Here is a 3,841-nt window from a genome sequence, read left to right as displayed (position 1 = left end):
CGCTTCGAGCCTGTTGTTGGAATTTTTGTCCAAATGAGGTATATGGCTTCGACGAAACGTATACCACCGCTCCTTGCAAGATAGTCAATTTATTTTGAAGTACACCACAAAGCCAACCTTGCCAGCACAAATCTCCTGTAGCGCCCCCAAGTAGTGGTTGAATTCACTCTCATGTGACGTGCGAACCATCATCTGTTTCTGATGTGCAGCTTCTCAAATCCTGTATATCCATAGTCTCGCTTGCCAACTTCACGTTTGAGGTAGTCGATAACATGAAGATGACAAAGGATCACGGTCGCTTCAGGAAATTCTAACTCGAGCGTGGATAGTTCCGTAAAATCCTTGTCAATGACGATCACCTTGACATCACTTCACTTTCCGTTGTTACGCTTTAATGCGGTGATGGAGCTCTTCATGTTTTCTTGTGGCTCCCCATCGATGAGTGCATACTGAGCAAAAGCACCACTACCAAATTTATCCGTCAGCATAAAGCTGAAAAGGCGGTATCTATTCACACAGGCCAAACATGTCAATCTCAAGTTGTTTTCAAGGCTAAATAACAGCAAGCACCAACTAGTACCAACCAGAACCAGCTAGTACCAACCAGAACCAACTAGGCCCATCTAATACCAGCTAGTACCAACTGATATTAAACATCATCAACGCTCACCTGCTGATGTTAGTGCCGTGGGTTGCATCAACACACATCACATCAGGAAATTGTCGCGCCATTCGTCTCATGTGGGCCGTTTGAAATGTGATGCAGCTTGTCAACTTGGTATCGGCATCACGGAACACGTTGACAACGATCCCAGGCTCCTCACTGAAATCTTGCAGTACTTCCGTCACGCGCACATTATCTTCAGGCGACGTATAAGAATTCCGGCGCATTCCGGCGATCATACTGCTCACATCCTTGAGCATAAGCGGCTTGCCCGAAACCTCCTTTAAATAGCAGAGGATCTTCTTTCGTTTAGCTTCACCCGGAAAAATATAAAACGCTAGGATATGTCTGTAAATACTAAAATCGTCGCAGTAACTAGCGTACCTTGCCACATTGTCCGCACAACATTACAGGTCCCCGGAAAAGTAATTTTCCTCGTCTCGGCGTAAGTGTTGAAGATGTTCTCGTCAATCTCGTGATTATGGGTCGACTCGTGCCTCTGAACAGATACACGGTAACCACCACTCCCATATTCAGACAACAACGCATGAAGTTTAGCTGGGCAATCAATGCGGTGAGTGGTGTGGTTTTGCTGGGCTCCTAATCCTCGGAATGCGTAGGATCTAGAATGCGTGCAATTGCATGTCTTCGTGTAGTAACCAAGCGATTTATCCCACAGCGTGGGTTTACTGCCTCGCTTCTTGGCTTGTTTGATCCGGCTCCCGTCCCGATCCTTGATTGAATTCGAGCTTGTACATTTGAAACGTGTCGCTCCGGTAGCTACATAACAAGCGTATATGTTAGATAGATAGAAGCAAAACTCAGGCGTACACACTCCATACCTTGCAAATGCAGAGAAAAATGTCTATACTTGGCTTTACACTTTTTTGTGTGGATAAGATTAAAGAACGATTCTATAAAAATTAAAGACAGCACACCATTAGCTTAACTGAAGTGAAGTGAAAAATCGATGGCACATAGCTTTCAGACTCTGCAAACTGTGGCAAGGCTGCGAGAATTTCCTTGCGCAGCTTCCTAGCCACACGTGGGTTATTGTGGAGAGTATGCATCAACCAGCTCAAGGCATCGGCAGTTGTGTCTCGACCAGCGATCATGCCTGCAAACACAATGTCCCGAATGTCACCCGGTGTGATTCTCTGTCCACTTGTCTCCATCGTGTCGAGTATAATGGACACGATATCTCGTTTAGCCGACCGATCACCGTGTTGATGCCGCTCCATCGCTCCGACGATCGTTCCCATCAAAAACTTATCGATGACTGCCATGGCGTCTCGGAGACGACGCTCGGTGCCAACATTTAAAACTCGTTTGAGTTTCCAAAGCCACACAGGAGCTGTGAAACGGTGGCCACTAATACGGTGTGCTTCATCAAATGCGACTTCAAAAGGGTGGGTGTCTGGAGATGCCAGGCTCCCTAGCTTTCGTCCAAAGCCGATCTCTGTGAATGTCTCGAACGTAAACTTGTGCATCAGCTTGTAGAAGTCGACAAGTTCGTTGGCATCGGAAACACGGTACAGCGCCTCCGTCAGTACTTGGACATTCCTTTGGATAACCGGAGCCATGTGCTCTCGTAAAGCTCGAGCACTGAAGAGATTCGTGAGCACTCTTCGATGATACTTCCAGCGGTCCCCGTTGGTGAGCAAGACGCCTTCCCCCATAAAGTCAGAGTACACTTCGTGTATGGTTGGCCCCTTGTTGAAGTTGCTTGATTGTTGCCTGAGTACCTGCTTAAAGTGTTCGGGTTTAGACATGTAGATGATGTCGTTCTTGCCCAACAATCGAATGGCAAAGGGCTGGCCGTCACGTTCTCGAGAGCGGTCTGAGATCCAGTCCTGGAGGCGAGCCGTGTTGGTTGCGATTTCCAATGTATTCCCCAGTAATGGAGTCGAAGGGAGATATCGTACACATGCTACCTGGTTGGTCTTGTTTTTCTGCTGTTGGATTTCCCACCGATGATCGTGTAAAGAGTGGTAGCTGCAGATATCACCAGTAAACCAAGTAGAATTGGATCACGTTGAAGTAGAGAAGGTGGCAACATCGAACATGTAATTGCTGCTTGAGAGGAAGCCGACAAATTGATTTTTAGAGCTGTAGCGCTGCGCCAATTCGAGTTTTTTTCGTCTTGAATACTGTATTGGCCTTCTTTGTCCAGGATGACTACAATCTCAAATCTAAGTAATCAACTCTTGATGTTTACAAGAAATCCGTTTCAATAAACCGTCGTCTGATAAATTTGCATAGGCAAATCAAAGGGATCTGGTGATTTGTGAGCTGCACCTCCAATCCCATTGATCCGATACCAAGGGGTATATGAAGTGCAATCTACGCTTATTTTCAGCAAGTAGTAATCAGCTCGTGATGTTTGCGAAATCCGTCCACTGTCCCGTACCCGGGAACGGAGGGGTCATTCCAGGAGCTCTGCCTCCCGTCGGGATGACTCGAGACCCTGGAATCACTCCTCACTCCGCCGTCCCGTCAGGGTGGTTCCCGTTGAACTCAACCACGCACGTGCCCCGGACCGAGCCCGTTAGGGTGGCCCTATAAGGGGCCCCAGAACGCCGGAGTCTTGGCGTCGTGGGACCAAAAGCACCTCGCGACATCAAGCCCCTTCCGAGAAGCTCTCCGTTGTCCCACGAAGGCCGACAACAAACGAGGTGAATCCTTCCTTTTTCTAATATGTAGTGTAGTGTATGTAAGGTCGAGAAGGCGTTAGGCCTCTCTTCCGGTTAGCTCTCAGTCTTATATTTCCCTCCTTCTACTCAAGAGGAAGCCAAGCCAATCAACAAACTTTTATTTTCAACTCTCTAGTGTTCCTATCTACCGTTCCTGCAGCCACTGAACAAGACCGTACTCCCTGAACAGCCGCGGACTACCCGACCCTTGAAGGAAGAGGCGGTATACGACATCTGGTGGAGAAGCAGGGTAGTCTGCTAGCTGGAGAAGGTCTTGCTCCAAGTGAAGTCTCGCGGAGAACGTCAGAAGGAAGGACAAGATGTCGGCTACTAGCAACAGAGAAGATGAGAGCGCCACTGTCCGGGAAGAAGAAGGCCCTACCGAGAGTCTGCCTTCGAGAATGCGACCCAGTCTGTCGACTACGCAAGGCCTCCAAAACGTGCAGAATATCATAGACCAAGCGGCTAACCGACTTGGGGGGAA

At 48.2% G+C, this 3,841-nt stretch overlaps 1 protein-coding gene across 1 annotated transcript; it reads right to left on the bottom strand.

Moving 5' to 3' along the window:
- Window positions 1–371: 371 nt before the first annotated feature.
- Window positions 372–2,343, bottom strand: PITG_06471 (uncharacterized protein; the record flags this gene model as incomplete). The annotated part of the gene is made up of 3 exons (XM_002998535.1): window positions 372–465; window positions 671–945; window positions 1,603–2,343. The coding sequence occupies 3 exons, from the start codon at window positions 2,341–2,343 to the stop codon at window positions 372–374; spliced, it is 1,110 nt and encodes a 369-aa protein (XP_002998581.1).
- Between the last annotated feature and the right edge of the window lie 1,498 nt (window positions 2,344–3,841).

The sequence above is a fragment of the Phytophthora infestans genome, genomic scaffold, assembly GCF_000142945.1.
Source record: "Phytophthora infestans T30-4 supercont1.8 genomic scaffold, whole genome shotgun sequence".
Lineage (NCBI taxonomy): Eukaryota > Oomycota > Peronosporomycetes > Peronosporales > Peronosporaceae > Phytophthora > Phytophthora infestans.
The sequence above is the reverse complement of the archived record's forward strand: the minus strand, read 5'-3'. Positions and strand labels throughout refer to the sequence as shown.